The 17,016-nt window shown below is 40.4% G+C and overlaps 1 protein-coding gene across 1 annotated transcript in view; it reads left to right on the top strand.

Moving 5' to 3' along the window:
- The first annotated feature begins 2,663 nt into the window (after positions 1 to 2,663).
- The window catches only part of DBT (dihydrolipoamide branched chain transacylase E2), a 46,022-nt gene continuing 31,669 nt past the window's right edge, over positions 2,664 to 17,016 (top strand). The window contains exons 1-3 of the mRNA XM_012654836.1: positions 2,664 to 2,727; positions 8,204 to 8,327; positions 11,752 to 11,827. Coding sequence (XP_012510290.1) covers positions 2,677 to 2,727; positions 8,204 to 8,327; positions 11,752 to 11,827 — 251 coding nt within the window. The 5' untranslated portion in view covers positions 2,664 to 2,676. The remainder of the gene's footprint in view (positions 2,728 to 8,203; positions 8,328 to 11,751; positions 11,828 to 17,016) is intronic.

The following is a 17,016-nucleotide window of genomic DNA, read 5'->3' as shown; positions in this document are numbered from 1 at the left end:
GAGCAGGCATTTTAAGAATGTTAATACTGCTTCATTTGACCAGCTTAAAAAAAATTAAAAAAGAAAAAGAAAAGAATGGCTAACAAACATATGAAAACATATGCTCAACCTTATTTATGATCAGGGAAATTCAAATTAAGATCAAAATACCATTTTATAATTACTAAATTGGAGGGAAAATTTAAGTCTGATAATATCAAATGAGGAACAATGGATACTCCTGTCACAAAACAGCTAGGTATGTATTTTTTTTTTTTTTTTTTTTGAGACAGAGTCTCACTCTTTTGCCTGGGCTAGAGTGAGTGCCGTGGGGTCAGCCTAGCTCACAGCAACCTCAAACTCCTGGGCTCAAGCGATCCTCCTGCCTCAGCCTCCCGAGTAGCTGGGACTACAGGCATGCGCCACCATGCCCGGCTAATTTTTTTTTTTCTATATATTTTTAGTTGTCCAATTAATTTCTTTCTATTTTTAGTAGAGACAGGGTCTCGCTCTTGCTCAGGCTGGTTTCAAACTCCTGAGCTCAAACAATCCGCCCGCCTCGGCCTCCCAGAGAGCTAGGATTACAGGCGTGAGCCACCGCGCCCGGCCTAGTTATGTATTTTGTACAATCAAGTTAGGAAACAGTCTAGCACGATCTAGGGTAAAGTTGAAAGTAAGCACAACCCCTGTCTCAAAAATTCCATTTTTAGGTATTTATCCTGGCCTTACTAATCAAAGTGCAGTTGGCTAACCAATAGCATTTATATCACCTGGAGCTTGTTAGAAATGCACAGTCCCAGGCCCCAGATCTTCTGAATTAGAATCTGCATTTTAACAAGATTCCCAGGTGCTATCAATGCTATTAAATTGAAAAGTACTACCCCAAAGAAACTCTTGAACATGCACCAGGAGAAATGATCAAGAATTTTCACAGCAGCGCTGACAGTAGCAGCAAAGAGCTGGAAAGAATACAAATATCCACTGAATAGAGTATGGATAAATAAATTGTGGTATTGTCATAATAGCTAGGTGCAGAAAGATATATACAATTTGATACCATTTTTATAAGACTCAAAAACAAGCAAAAGTAAACAATATGTTATTAGGGATCCATATAGGTATATGTGGTTAATTCTAAAAGAAACAAAGGAATGATAAACATGGAATTCAGGGTAAGGATTATTGGGGCAAAGAGGAAGGACAGGAGCAGACAGTGACCTTTACCAGCCTATACAGGTTCTATTCCTTAAGTTGGGTGGTGGGTTCAAGAGTTTTTGTTATATTATAACGTAACTTATCTACGTGACTTTTTGTTTTGTTTTTGTTTGTGGGTTTTTTGTTTGTTTGTTTGTTTTTGAGACAGTCTCACTCTGTTGCCTGGGCTAGAGTTCAGTGGTGTCATGATAGCTCACTGCCACCTCAAACTCCTGGCCTCAAGCAATCCTACTGCCGCAACCTCCTGAGTAGCTGGGACTACAGGCATAGACCAGTAGGCACCACGTTGGGCTGGGAGGTAATTTTTTTTTTTTTTTTTTTTTTGTAGAGCTACAGTCTGGTCTTGCTGTGTTGCTTAGGCTGGTCTCCAATTCCTGGGCTCAAGCTGTCCTGCCTCCACCTCCCCAAATGCTCGGATTACAGGGATGAAACACCAGGTCAAGTCTTGGGTAATATAAAATAACGAATTTGTGAAATATCTGAGATTTTGTTTCACAACCACCAATCTTCACTGTTGAGGATTTAAAATATTATCCTTGATCCAGTTTTTTGTCTGTAATTCCTTAGACATTTGTACAGATTTTCATTCATATGTAATAGGCAAGAACAGACAAATGTCATCCTGGACATTTCCAGAAATTGGTTTCCCAGTTGCTCTGAGGAAGATTGCCTATTAAAAGAAAGTTCTGATCTTTTCTTTATTGGTTCTACTTGACCTAAATTTGACATTTCAAGAGACAAGTAAAAAACAAAACAAAACAAAACACACACACACACAAAGAGAAAGAGACAAGTAAATCAAGTCTATATGTCTGTGACATGTATTGCATATGCTATTCAGCTGAGTCTCACAACATCCTGTAAAAAGGAAAGATACGGTGATGACATGTTTATTTTAGACATTAGGTAGCCTTATTCATCTTTCATGAAAAAAAAAATTGAGAAGCCAATTTTGGTAATCAATAACACTCAAGGGGAATAAGAAATGCCAGTCATTGGAAAGTAGTCCTGTATGAACTTTCGAAACAACTAGTGGTACTGACCCTTGCTACAAAGTGTAGAAATGTTCCATTTTCTGTAATCAAGGCGGTTACTACACAAGATGAAGAAGGGCGAATAATTCCTACTCATCCCTCAGGTGTTACATCAATATAACTTTCTCCAGGTAAGTGTCCCTCCTTTGTTCCCTTAACACTCTCTACCTCCTCCATTACATAGTCTAAAACATTGGCGTCGGCGCACGTGTATTTACACGACAGAACCTCGCCCAGCTCTGTTGGCCCAAGCTAGGGTTGGGCGTCCCGTCCCCTCCCCCAGGCTCTCTTCCCTCCCCGCGGGGCGCCCGGCCCCGCCGCCGCCGGCCGAGGGCGGGGAGGCTCGGCCCTCCGCTCCCCATTGGCCGCGCAGGGGGCGGCGCCTCTCCCGTCTCCCGATAGGTCGCGGGCGGAGGCGGATCCTCATCTGCGGTGTCTCTGGGCTAAGATGGCTGCTGCTCGCGCGTTGAGGACCTGGAGCCGCAGTGCCGGGCCGCTGGTAAGCAAGTTTGGGCAGATCGGAGGCCAGGAAGGAGTGATTTGCCCGGAGTCATCCAGTAGTGGCGTGTTAGTTCCTCCTCCGAGTGCCACGCGTCACGGAGAGGTGGAGGGATGCATGCAAAATGAGGGGCAGAGAAGGTGGCGAGCTGACCCGTCTGGAGTGGAAACCCACTCCTTCCCCGTACGTGGGCGCGCTTCCGCAGCGACTCAGTCGCCTTACTGCGCCTTCTGCACCTGAAGCCCAGCTAGCCTCTCGCCTGCAAGCCTTTTCATCGAGCACCTTCTAGGTGCCGGGCGTTGTGATAGGCGCGCGGGATACAGAGGTATATTCAGTCGGCATTTATTGAGCACCCACGGTGTGGCAGACATGGTAATAAAGAGGACCGCTACCCACAGGGAATTTACAGTCTAGAAGCAGAGACCGTTCAGCCCAAGAATATCGCCGTGAGTTCTTGCCTCTTTGGAACTGAGATGCTTTTTAGTCTTTTGGCCTCTATTTCTCTCTGTTTGCACCACGTGTTCCATCCCTTTTATCACCAAAGCTATGACTCACCACCATCTTCCCTGCACTTCCCCCTCTTTCTCACAGTCTTTTCAGCACCAAGCACTGACACGTCCGGGTAATGATACTGTTTCATCTTGTTTGCTTAGAGTTTTTCTTCCTATACCCCCCACCCCACCCCTCCTTTCCCTACATGTTCCTGCCTTGGTGGACCCCTGATCTTACAAAACCTTTCAAGAGCCTGCTGTGTACCAAGTACTATGTTAGGCACTGAGGATGCAAATGTGAAACAGACAAACACCATCCCTTCCCTCTGAGATTACAACCTTGTGGTGGAGGACAGGGAAGAGGGAGACAGAGATAGATACTAAGCAATTACAACCCAGCATAAGTGCTATGATAGGACAAGTGTCTAGAGCTACAGGAATACATAGGAGTGGACACCTATGGTGGGCTTTTGGGGTCAGAGAGGAGTGCCCAGAGGATACTGTATAACCTGAGATTTGTGAAGGATAAGTAGGAGGTAACCAGAAGAGGGCTTTTCTCAGCTGCACCTTACCAGGTATTGGCCTCTTCTTTTGAGAGCTCTCCATTCTTGCCTTTTGTGATACCAGCTTCCCAATATTTTTCTTCCTACATCTTTGGCCACTTCGTCCCAATAGCTTTTTTCCCTACCCCACTTTTAAATGTTGCTGTTTCTAAGGACTCTGACTTTGGCCCTCTGCACTTTTCCCACTTCCTGGGTTACCTCGTCCACTTTTTGGATTTAGTTACCAACTATGCTGGTAACTAAAGTTCCCAACCAGGTCTACTCCAGACCCATATATTCTACTGTCCTGGAAATCTCCAGTTTTATGTATATGAGGTGTTTTTCAGCTGCAAGTAATAAAAACCCAACCAATAAATAGGAAATGAAGTATTTATGCATGCAGAACATTGGCAGCTGACATCAATTAAGTGGCTCATCATTATCAATGTTGTCATTTTCCTGGCAGCTCATTTGACCTTTCCCTCCTGGTCACAAAAGGGCTGCTACAACTTCTTAGTCCATGTTCAAGGCAGGAAGGAGGAGGGGTGGAACCAGCCAGACTCACTGGCTACAACTGTGTTACATGGCCACTGCAGGTGTCTGCCATAATGCCTCAAAGCACGTTAGACTCTCTAGGGTCCAGAACTGAACCCTCAAACCTGTTTCTCTTGATTCTAGCCTGTAACTGCCTCTGAAGAAATCTGGTCACTATTTTTACATCCTGTCCTCAACTGTGTGTGTCCTGGTCCTTCCTAATTGCACTTTGTGCCTCCAATCCTGTGCCTTTCCAACCCATTGTACATAGTGTAGCCAGGGTAATATAATAAGATAAGACACATTTGATAATGTCATTTTCTTGCTTAAAACTTCCCTCAGCAAAATGTCCAAAATTCACATAACTATGAGGCAATTTATATTCTGAACTGTTCTAACCTCTCAGGCTTCATTTCTTACTAAAACCCACCCATGCTAACCCCAACTCTGACACCTCCCACCCTTGCTCCACACTAAACCACACTAGAACTCTATTGAACAACTTGACTTAATTGAACACACGTTGTGCTCTCTCTCAACTCCAGACCTTTGCACATGTATTTCCTCTGCTTTAAAGATTCTTGCCTCACTCCCCTATGGCCTTATGGGCAACACACCTCATCTCCTGGATTACTCCTACTCGTATCACAGGTCTTACTCACTTCGACATAACTTTCTCCAGGAAGGTTCCCTTCCTTTGGATTCCCTTAACACACTCTATCTACTTCCCCCATTACAGAACTGTGTTATAATCACCTGTTTACTTGTCCTAATCTTTCCCTTCCTTTGGGTTCCCTTAACACACTCTATGTACTTCCCCCATTACAGCACTATGTTATATAATCACCTGTTTACTTGTCCTTATCTTTCAGTGGACTCTACATTCCGTAAGAGAAAGAATTGCATCTATTTTGTTCTTTATGTAATCCCAAGTGCCTGGCACATTGTAGGTACTCATATATATTTGTTGAATGACTCAATGAGAAACAGTCTGTTTTTTCATCTTTTATAAAAAGTTTCCCCAAGAAGAGCTCTTACCACCTATAGTAAATTATTTAGATGACCTTACGTTGTGTTTACACTTCCCTAGGACATCATACATTTGACTCTTGATTGACTTAACCATGTCATACTGCATTTTTCTGTTGTGTCTGTCCTCCTGTAGTAAAGCATAAGCAGTTTAAATTTAGAACCTTGAATGTAGTAATATTCTACATCTTATTTAGCTTTGAATTTCTGAGTCCAGCACAATGTCTGACTTAAGTACTCAACAACTTCCTGTTGAATTATTTTTTTCCTTATTATGCTAATCTGCTAAACCATTTGCTCTCCCTTTGTGTTTTAGTGCTCTGGTTGTAGTTATTGAATTATGTTTAAAAATCAAGGAAAGGCTGGGCGTGGTGGCTCACACCTGTAATCCTAGCACTCTGGGAGGCCAAGGCGGGCGGATCATTTGAGCTCAGGAGTTCGAGACCAGCCTGAGCAAGAGCGAGACCCCGTCTCTACTAAAAATAGAAAGAAATTAATTGGACAACTAAAAAAATTAGAAAAAATTAGCCGGGCATGGTGGCGCATGCCTGTAGTCCCAGCTACTCGGGAGGCTGAGGCAGGAGGATCGCTTGAGCCCAGGAGTGTGAGGTTGCTGCGAGCTAGGCTGACGCCACGGCACTCTAGCCTGGGCAACACAGTGAGACTCTGTCTCAAAAAAAAAAAAAATCAAGGAAAGACTTATTTTAGTCAAATAATTGAGTTAATAGTTAGACCATATGTATAATTGTCCAAACCGGATATATTTGAGAGTGAAAGTGGTGTTATTAATAGTTACCTTAAGTAACTACGGGTAACTTGGGATCACCTTAGGCAAATTGACACAAATAGTCCCCATAGAATTAGATGTCTTTAAATATTGTTCACGGGTGAATTCAGAATTGCCTCAACTATAAAATATATAAAACTGGTAATTCTATAAGCATGCCTTTACAATTAGAAGTTTAAAGCTTTATGCTAATTTCCTAGTCTGTTCCTAGAAAATTATTTTTGAATTCTAGCTTGAAAAATTATTTTTTTCTCCTTTCCATTTCTTTTTAATCCATCTATTCAGCAGTTTCACAATGTTTTAGCCGCTTCACGGCTGTTCAGTCACTCTTAATCACATAATACCTATTGTACTTTGGCTGCTTTTTTCTTTTTCTGCTGTTAAATACCTCAGTCAGGAGCCGGTTGTTTTGTGTCTCACTTACTGTACAGTATCCCCCCCATCCATGGTCCCAGTCACCCGTGGTCAGCCACAGTCTGAAAATAGGTGAATACAGTACAATAAGATATTTCGAGAGAGAGACCACATTCACATACCTTTTATTACAGTATATTGTTATAATTGTTCTATTAATATTTTATTATTAGTTATTGTTAATCTAACTGTGCCTAATTTATAAATCAAACTTTATCATAGGTATGTATGTATAGGAAAAAACATGGTATATATAGGGTTCAGTACTATCTGATGTTTCAGGCATCTACTGGGGATCTTTGAACATATCACCTGCAGGTACGGGGGGTGAGGGGGAATGACTATAATAGTTTCTTGACTTCTTTCCTTTCCAGACTTTGCTTGTAATCTATTCAATAAACTACTACTGGATTAATTTTCTAATCCTTTTTCTTCAATAACCCAGAATGTATGAGTTCAAACTCCTTATCCTGACATTATAATCATCAGCAATTTTGTCCTTGAGCTATTTCTACTGCTCTTTTTTACACATTTGACCAAGCCAAATCAACCTGCTCACTGTCCCAGAAGATATGTCAAGCAAATTCCTGCTGCAGACCCTTTATATATGCTATTTCCTCTGCCTTAAAAGTGCACTTCTACTCTTTTATTTTTTATACTTACTATGCAAGGCCAAGCTTAATTTTTTTGTTTATTTTTTGTAGAGACAGGGGTCTCGCTATTGCCCAGGCTGGTCTCGAACTCCTGGGCTCAAGCCATCCTCCCATCCTGGCCTCCCAAAGTACTAGGATTACAGGAGTGAGCCACTGTGCACAGCCTAGGATAATCTCTTTAAAGTATAGCTAAGATGCATGATTTAAGATTATTCATATTTTAGCAAAGGGATCTTCAGTTTTTGTTTGCCTTCAGAAATCAGTAACAGTTTGGAAATTAAAGTGAAAAATCACTTAAGAATTTAAATGTATTGTTCCTGTCAGTAAACCAAATTTTATTTTATATTATTTGCTATCAGAAAAAAATAACAAAATTTTTGTCTATAGATATGTATTAAAACATGACTACCATATATGATATAATGTGTATTATAACATAACTTTTACGTTTTAAGAACTAATCACACTAATGTACATGATGTAATTTTTTTAAAAAAATTAAAAATGATTATCTTCTACATATATTAAAAAATTTCAAAGATATACACTCAGGTACTTCATGCATTTTTTCGGTGTCTTTATATGCTGACTATTACTTTAGAATACTGTAGTGGTTTTATTTCAGGAAGTCTAATGACTTAAGTATATCTACAAGCTGATGTATTTATACAGAATACATTGTTAAAATTTCCTTCCTTTCAGAAGGAATTTTAGACAAGGATTATAATCCTATTGATAACTCTAAACCTACGAATATAATATTACTAAACAAAAGAACAACAAAATGTTTTCTGTGTGCTAGAGTTTGAGTTCCTTCAATTGCTTAGACAAAAATAATTAAGAAAATAACCAGTCTTCATCAACTCGATTGTCACTGTAGCCAAATACTCTGGCTTCTGCCTAGGTAATTTCAGATTTATCTTGTAATACTGATTATTCTGCTTTTAGAATAGAATTGAAATTCAACTTAAAGAGATAAGTTATTAAGACCATTTATAAATGCTTTTACTTTTTTCTCATCTGTAGATTTGTGTTCAATATTTTCAAACATGTAGTAATGTTCATGTTTTGAAGCCAAATTATGTGTGTTTCTTCGGTTATCCTTCATTCAAGTATAGCCATCCACATCACTTGTTGAAAACAACTGCTGGTAAGTATGATCTCAAAATAGCATATATAAGATAATGTTTTGTATTTTATTCAGTAATTTTTTTTCAGTAATTGATTGAAGACTTTTTTTTTTTTTAAATTTTTTTGGAGTGCATCCGCTCCTGGCCAGTCCACGGGCAGAACTGCCTGATTGAAGACTTTAAAGTAAAAAACAAAGTTGACCTTGTATCTCTAGCGTGACCCTCCCCACATCTGTGCATTTCCCATCTTCTTTTTTCCCACCCCGCCTTTCACATACTTTCCTTAATACTGTGTCTCCATAATGTTGGGGATGGTTTGTGCTAGGTCATCTATTCTTTAGACTGTTCATCTGAGAGCAATAGTCAGCACTGATATGACTCTTCAGTCAAGGGAAATTGTTGATTTAATAGAAGTATCTTTGTGTCCTTATACTCACTGTAGTATTGTTGGGTGATACACTCAATCATGTTAAGGTGGTGTGATGAAACCAGCCTGATGTGCTTCTAACTAGAAAGTTCCCTGGCTTTTACCATTTACTTACTTTTCCCTCAAAAGTCTTAGTCTGTGCTGACAATGAAAAATAGGAGAATTCCAGGCAGTCCTCACCTTTGAGTTCAGTTAGTCTTCCATACTTTCTGTATGTCAGCTTCCACAACAGCCTAAGATATGTAAACCTTGTCTTCACCTCTTTTTTTAAATTTCTATTCTTTAAAGTTGGTCTTCTTTTGTTATTTCCCAGAAAAAATAGAGGCCATTCAAGTGGGAACTCCTATTTCCTTTATACTTGGGTGGATTAAATAAATTAGAATGTGCAGGCTGGGTGCCGTGGCTCACGCTTGTAATCCTACCACTCTGAGAGGCCGAAGCAGGAGGATCACTTGAGCTCAGGAATTTGAGACTAGCCTGAGTAAGAGCAAGACATCATCTCTACTAAAAATAGAAAAAATTAGCTGGGTGTGGTGGCACATGCCTGTGTTCCCACATATAATTCTATAATTCAAACTCCCCAAACTCAATCTTCTACAAACCTCTCCTTCCTATATTCCCTAACTCAGTAAATAGTTAAGCTAGAAACTTGAAGTCATCCTGACTTTTGTCTTACATCAGATTGATTACCGAAACCTATCAATTTTACATCTGATATGTTTCTTAACTGTCTTCTCCTTTTCAGCTTTGAAAAATTTATAAACATATAAATCCCATACTTAATTTCTTGCCCACAGTAACCTCCTGCTTTCCCTGCCTTGCCATCCCTTCCCCAAATTCATCCACCTGCCAGAGAGATTTTTTTCTGAAATTATAGACCTAAAGTCACAGATCTGGTATTGTGGATAGGACTTTGTATCAGTTAATTATTGCTAAATAACAAACTATCCCCACAACTTAGTGGCTTAAAGCAACAATGATTGACTATTTTTCAAGTTATAATCAATCCTGGTTCCTCTTCAGGTTTCACCTGGGCTCATGAACATGGCTGTATTCAGCTAGAGGAACTTCTGGGCTGGAAGGTCCAGGATGGTCTCACTCATAGGTGTGACAGTTGGTGCTGGTTTTTGGCTGGGGCATCTCAGTTTTCCTCCACATGGCCTCTCACCCTCCAATAGACTAAATCAGCTTCCTTACTTGGGGATCTTAGGGTAGCATTCCAAGAGGGAGAAGGTAGAAGCTGAATTTGCACAGCTTCACTTCTGCCATATTCTATCAGTCAAAGCAAGTCACAGGCCAGGATAGCTTTAAGAAGTTGTAAAATAGCCTCTATTTCTTGACGGCAGCAGCTGCAAAGAATTTATGGCCATATTAATTTACCACTGGCTCCTCATCACCTTTAGGATAAAGTCCAAATCCTTAAGAATGGCATACAAAGCCTTTTTAAATCTGGGCTAATTTGCCAAAAAACCCTATCTTTAGCCATTCAGAAATGTTTGTCATTCTTTAACCATGCTGGGCACTATCACGTTTTCTTTTCTTTGTTTGGGAGACAGAGTCTTGCTTTGTTGGCCAGGTTGGAGTACAGTGGCACCATCATAACTCACTGCATTCTCGAACTCCTGGGCTCAAGCAATCCTACTGCCCCAGCCTCCCAAGTAACTGGGACTAGAGGCATGCTCCACCATGCCCCGCTAATTTTTAAAATTTTTTGTAGACATAGAGTCTCAGTATGTTGCCCAGGCTGGTCTCAAACTCCTGGCCCCAAGCAATCTTCCTGCCTTGGCCTCCCAAAGTGCTGGGATTACAGGCATGAGCCACCATGCCTGACCAGTATCCATTCTCAAGCCAAGTGGAATTACTTATTGTCAAAGATAATGACTTAAAAAAAAATTTTTTTAAGGCTTTTGATACTTAATGCCAAACTGCTTTTCAGAAAGGTGCCAGTTTACACTCTGAGCAGCAGGCTGTGAGAGGGCCCAACTTACTAGAGCGGAAATAAGAGGCACCTAATAACTCTGTATCCAAAATGTATTTTGTATTTCTTTACTACTTACTTAAACTCTTCATATTTTTTAAAGAAAATTTTATAACCTTAAGCTGTTTAAAGATGGAGGAGCACTCCTGAAAAGGCTCAGAGTAATTTATTAACCTGGAAAAGTGAAAGGGTCCGTAAGTGCACTCTATTGACCAGAAATACTTTCTCTTATAGAAATAATTGCCATCCAGTATCATTATCATCAAAGTGTCGTGAAAGGGGAATAGAAGCTGAGCATGGTGGCACACACCTATAGTCTCAGCTGCTCAGGAAACTAAGGCAGGAGTCTCAGGAGTACGAGGCTGCAGCGCACTATTGTTGTGCCTGTGAACAGCCACTGTACTCCAGCCTGGCCAACATAGTGAGACCTTGTCTCTGTAAAAAGGAGTGACGGAGGGGTGGGTTAGAAATTTGAAAAGGGGCAGAAAATGGAAAGAGGAAAGAGAAGACTAGGGATAAGTTGGCAAAACATAGTTTGGGCAAATAAGAATTTTCCATCAAATCTTTTAAATATAGAAGTGCCTGATTTTTAGCCACTAAGAATGATAATAGTTACATGAAGTCAAAAGAGATCTGAGGGCAGTCTGTTTATGGTTATTATAGTTTCATAACATAAAACAAAGATCCAGCTGGGTCTCTCTTTGTATGATATCTTTGTTTCATTTTCTGTTCCTTATTATTGTTTCAAAGTCTCAATTAATTTGTTAGTAGGGCTTTTTATTGCCATGTAAAAGGCATTATTTTGGAAGTTGGAAAATGTAAATTCTGTGGCAGTGTCAGTAGGTCTGTAGAATAATTTATTTAAACCTTTGGTGGTTATGAATAATGGTTACGCTTTTAAAAATATAATGCTGTTTTTCTGTCTGTAAGATGGAACAATTTCTTTTGCCTTTGAGAACATTTTCTAATTTTTGATGTAAAAGCATTTATTGGTAATATATTACATTTTTAATGAGATCATTTCTCTTTCTCTTTGAAGCTTTACATGGACAAGTTGTTCAGTTCAAACTGTCAGACATTGGAGAAGGGATTAGAGAAGTAACTGTTAAAGAATGGTAAGTTAATCTGAAAAAACATTTAAGTAAATATAAAAATAATTTGAATATAAAAAAGTAGGAATCAATTTAAATTGGGAAACTTCTTTATATAACATATAATGCTTTTTTTTAAAAAGCAATAAGGTAGAATTACTTTGTGTTGATAATATGCTGGAATTTATCATATATCACGGAATTTTATTTGAGATTTATTAAAGATATTTTTCCCTTTTTTAAAAAAATCCTTTTATTGCCTGCCTCTAACTTTAGCTAAAAAGGAGAAATTGGCTGGGTGCCGTGTCTCATGCCTGTACTTCCAGCACTTTGCAGGGGGCCTGAGGATTGCTTAGGGTCAGGAGTTCGAGATCAGCCTGGGCAACATAGTGAGAAACTGTACAAAAAATAAAAAAATTAGCTGGGTGTGGTCACGCTTGCCTGTAGTCCTCAGCTACTTGGAGGCTGAGGCAGGAGTATTGCTTAAGCTCAGGAGTTTAAGGTTGCAATGAGCTGTGATTGCACCACTGCACTCCAACCTGGGCAACAGAATGAGACCCCATCTCTTAAAAAGAGAGAGAGAGAGAGAGAGAGAGAGAGAAACTAACCTCTGAAAGATGAAAAATTGATACGAGATCATGTGTTTTTAAAAGCATTTAATGTATGAATTCACAATTTCCTTCCAAATTATTTAGAACCCATCAGGTGGTCTAAGTTCTCTTTACCATACTGAAAATGACTTCAGTAAGAATGTAAGTATGTTGACTCACCATTACCTGATGCAGTTTGCTTTTATGTTTAGAATAGGTTAAAATATTATACCAAAAAGCACAAATCAAGAAATAAGTTTTGAAACTTAAAAAAATTATCAAAAAAAGGGCCTCAAACAAAAATTAAAACTGTCTATCTACTGCCTTAGTCATCCTCTACCCCTTTTGTTTCTTTCACCTTCTAGAAAAAAAAAAAACACCTCTGGGGACTGAACTAAGTTTTAGAGGTATTTAGAAGTAGCAGTTAAGATGAGTAAATAGATTCTTTCCCACCATAGTTTCATACTGTTAAAGATCCTCTGATTCAGCCACCTGAACATTGTTTTCCTGCACTTCTTATCATTATTGCTTTGTAAGTTAGAAAGGAACTGTAATAACATAAACATATCCTACAGTTATGTCTCTAGTTGCATTGTTGGATTGTGGAAAAAGCAATGGACTTCAAATCAGAAGAGTCTCACCTTGAAACTTATTAGCTGTCCTACCTATAACTCGCTTGGTTTCTATAGAGACTTCTCTGTCTCTTAAGGCTGTGGTCCCCAAGCTCTGTGCTGTGGACTGGCACACCTCTCTGCCCCGCCCCACCCCCAACCCTGTCCATGGAAACATTGTATTCCATGAAACAAGTCCTATGCTTAGTATGGGGTTTAAGGATCTTGGAAGAGGAAATCATTTTGTTCCTAATGAAATTCTAATATCTCTCTTAACAAGAAACAGATCATTTGATCTCAAAGATCAGAAGTTCTTTGAGAAATATTATGAGCTTTCTTGAATTCTGTGTGTTTTTTCTCTAACAATATCTGCAAATAACTAAAGGTGTTGCTTTTGGTAAAATGTAAAAGAGCAGAATACTGTTCTGTAAAATGGAGCCTGAGATAGAAATTTGTAAGGAAGCGTAATTTAACAGAAGTTAATGTGTTTTGTGTAAGGGTCAATAAAACCGCATTTATTCTTAGAATTTGTAGGAGCAAACATATGGATAAAGAAAAAATAATTAAATTTCACAAAACCTTTGACAAAGTTCTGAAACAAGTTTGTATTTTATATGTGCTTTTTTCTTAAAGTCTGTTTTGCCTGATATTAGTATAGCCACTCTAGGTTTCTTTTGATTACTGCTTGCATGATATATCTCTTTGCATCCTTTTACTTTCTACTTATTTATGTCTTTAAATCTAAATTATTATTTTTGTATATGTGTGTGAGACAGGATCTTCCTTTGTCACCCTGGCTAGAGTGCAGTGGTGCTATCATGGCCCACTGCAACCTTGAACTCCAATCAAAAGACCTAGAGCGGCTGAATGGATTGGAAAAAAAAAAGACCCCCCCCATTGTCTACAGGAAACCAACTTCCCTATAAAGACACACATAGACTGAAAATAAAGGGATGGGAAAAGGTGTTCCATGCAAATGGAAACCATAAAAGAGCAGGAGAGCTATATTTCTGTCAGATAAAATACAGTTTTTAAGACAAAAACTGTGAAAAGAGACAAAAAGTCTATTCAGCAAGAGGATAAAAGTTCTAAATATATGCACTCAACACTGGAGCACCAGGATATATAAAGCTAGAGAGAGAGATACACCGCAATACAATACTCATGGAAGATGTCAACATGCCACTTTCAGCATTGGACAGATCATCCAGACAGAAAATCAACAAAGAAATATTGGACTTACTCTGTGCTATAGACCAAAAGGACCTAATAGATATTTACAGAATATTTCCTCCAACAGCTGTAGAATACAAGTTCTCCTTAACTCATGGATCATTCTCAAGGATAGACCATATGTTAAGCCACAAAACAAGTCTTAAAAATTAAAAAAAAAATTGAAATCATATCAACTATTTTCTCTGACCACAATGGAATAAAAACTAGAAGTCAATAACAAGAGGAACATTGGAAACTATACAAACACATGGAAATGAAACCATATGCTCTTGAATTACCAGTGGGTCAATGAAGAGATTAAGAAGGAAATTTAAAAATTTCTCAAAACAAATAAAATTGAAAACACAACATATAAAAACTTATGGAATACAGTAAAAGCAGTACTATGAGAAAAGTTTATAGCAATAAATGCCTACATCAAAAAAGTAGAAAACTTCTAATAAACCACCTAACAATGTATCTTAAAGAACTAGAAAAACAAGATCATACCAAATCCAAAATTAGTAGAAGAAAAGAAATAATAAAGATCAGAGAAGAAACCAAAATATACAAAAGATGAACAAAACAAAAAGTTGGTTTTTAAAAAGATAAACATAATTGACACACCTTTAGCCAGACCACGAAAAAAGAGAGAACACTCAGATCAGAGATGAAAAAGGACACATTACAACTGGTAACTGCAGAAATCCAAAGGATCATTAGAAAATACTATAAGTAATTATATGCCAATAAATTAGAAAATCTTGAAGAAATGGATAGACTCCTAGACACATGCAACCTACCAAAATTGAACCAGGAAGAAATCCAAAACCAGAATAAACCAATAGCAAGTAACAAGATAGAAGCAGTAATAAAAAGTCTCCCATTAATGAAAAGCCCAGGACCTAATGGCTTCACTTTTAAATTCTACCAAGAATTCAAAGAAGAAATAATACCAATTGTAGTTAAACTATTCCAAAAAATCAAGGACCAAGGAAGACTCCCAAACTCTTTCTATGAGGCCTGCAATACCCTGATACCAAAACCAGACAAAGACACAACAAAAAAAGAAAACTGTAGGCCAATATCTCTGAGGAACATAGATGCAAAAATCCTCAACAAAATACTAGCAAACTGAATTCAACAACACATTAAAAATATTATCATGATCAAGTGTGATTCATCCCAGAAATGCAAGGATGGTTCGACATATGCAAAACAATCAATGTGATACATCATATCAACAGAACAAAGGACAAAAACCATATGATCATTTAAACTGATGCTGAAAAAGCATTTGATAAAATCCAACATCCCTTCATGATAAAAACTCTCAAAAAACTGTGTATAGGGAGAAGCCAAGATGACGGGATGAGACAAGCCTCCAGTCAGAAGGTCTCTGCAAAAAGGACGAATTTTAGAAGAAAGAGAAACAAAAAATAAGCGAGCAGAGAAACATAGATCAGGTGAGGGTCAGAAGGAAGGGTGCCAGAAACTACAGGAGACTCCACGGGAAGACGTTGTGGAGGAGAACTGGAAGGAGAAAGGTCCCGAGAGGCTTGGAGACCGGCGACGGGTAGGTGGAGCGGTTAACTTCCCCCTCCCTTGCATCTCGGACTGCTGGTGGCTCCTGAGCGGCTGGAGAAACCTGCCGACACCAGCCCAGAGATGGCTCCCGGCAGTGAGCAGTGGCCTCTTGCGGACTCAGCGCCGGGCTCCCAGCCCCATCGGGGCACCTTCCTGGGCGCAGACCCGAGCCTATCGGCAGACGCCATAGTACTCCATTCTCTCCTTCCCCCTCCCTACCTGTCCATGCCCAGAAAGACAATTTAGCCGTCACAGGGAGGCATCTCCAAGGAACGGGACCTTTCCTTTTGGGGCCCTACAACAGACTGAGGGGTACTCAGACTGCGAGTTTCCTACCCGCCAGACCTCCCAGGTGCTACTTGCCTGGGGACTCCAGGAGAGTGGGGCAAATCCCGAGATGGAGTGAAATCGATCCAGCTTGGGCGCCCTGTAGGTGATTCGGGACCAGCGCCTCTCCCCCTGGCAGGGTCAGGGATTGATCTCCAGGGTCCAGGGGTCAGGCCTGTAGACCAGACCCCGTGCACCCGGGTGGCGATCTCGCTGCCCTGTGGCGATCTCGCTGCCCTGGGGCACGCAGGAGGGATCTGTGAAGGAGCCTACTGAGGAGTGTGTGCCTTCAGGGGCAGATCAGCGTGCCTGACTGGCGGCCCTCCTCCTAGAGGAGGGCTGTGCACCCAGCTCGGGCTACGATCCTGGGTGCAGAACCTCCCAGCCCGCGTCACAGCCAGGGGGGATCCATCGGCCTGAGGTCCTGCTTGCTGACAGAGGCCTGGGAGAGGCCACGGAGTTGGGGAGAGTGGAGACGAGCGAGACCTGCTCCAGAGTGCGGGCCTCGGGCAGCCACAGCCCCCAAGCCCAGACTTTCAGCTGAGTGGAGCCGTTTCAGCCCCGCCCGGCAGCTCTGCACAGAATCAGAGCAGAAGTTGATCCCTGCTAACAGCAGTGGTGGAGCCTGAGGGCAGGCTTGTCCAACCCAGCCCCACCCAGACTCACTCCTCCCACTGAGGGGGAGAATAAGGGCACACCTGGAAATCCCAGGGCCCCACCCAACACCCGAGGCACAAGAGGGCCTCTTTAGAGGAATAAGAGCTAGCTACAGGACCCAAAAAGAGGACCGCAGCTCGCTTCTCCCTGCAAGTGCCACCTACTGACAGGGAGGTCATCCTGCACACCCTTTTACTGCATCTACTGATTCATCATAAAGGGTGTG

Source organism: Propithecus coquereli, unplaced genomic scaffold (assembly GCF_000956105.1).
Source record: "Propithecus coquereli isolate 6110/MARCELLA unplaced genomic scaffold, Pcoq_1.0 Scaffold45, whole genome shotgun sequence".
Classification (NCBI taxonomy): Eukaryota; Metazoa; Chordata; class Mammalia; order Primates; family Indriidae; genus Propithecus; species Propithecus coquereli.
This window is presented reverse-complemented; position numbering and strand designations above follow the sequence as displayed.